The 292-nt window shown below is 61.0% G+C and overlaps 1 protein-coding gene across 1 annotated transcript in view; it reads right to left on the minus strand.

Moving 5' to 3' along the window:
• The window catches only part of tbx1 (T-box transcription factor 1), an 11,777-nt gene that overhangs the window by 9,275 nt on the left and 2,210 nt on the right, over nucleotides 1-292 (minus strand). The window contains 1 exon segment of the mRNA XM_025053437.1: nucleotides 105-292. This exon segment is cut by the window's right edge and continues 50 nt beyond it. Coding sequence (XP_024909205.1) covers nucleotides 105-292 — 188 coding nt within the window.

The raw sequence follows: 292 nt of genomic DNA on the forward strand, positions 1-292 counted from the left end.
GAATGATATTTGTTTAATGTTCGTGTGATTAACAGACGGAGGGAGGGAGGGAGGACGGAGAGGGTGAGGACACAGGGAGGCACGGGGCGCAGTGTGTGGCTCACCTGCCGGCCTTGGTGACGATCATCTCGGTGCCCAGCTGGTTGAACTCGTCCCACAGCGCCTTCATCTCCAGCTGCACGCTGATGTTGCCCACCTTGGGGTTCTTCTTCACCACTGCCTTGCTGCTCGGCGTGGAGGCGGAGGAGGAAGAGGAGGAGGAGGAGGAGGAGGAGCAGTTGGTGCCGCCGCC

Source organism: Cynoglossus semilaevis, chromosome Z, assembly GCF_000523025.1.
Source record: "Cynoglossus semilaevis isolate Cse_v1.0 chromosome Z, Cse_v1.0, whole genome shotgun sequence".
In the NCBI taxonomy this organism is placed as follows: domain Eukaryota; kingdom Metazoa; phylum Chordata; class Actinopteri; order Pleuronectiformes; family Cynoglossidae; genus Cynoglossus; species Cynoglossus semilaevis.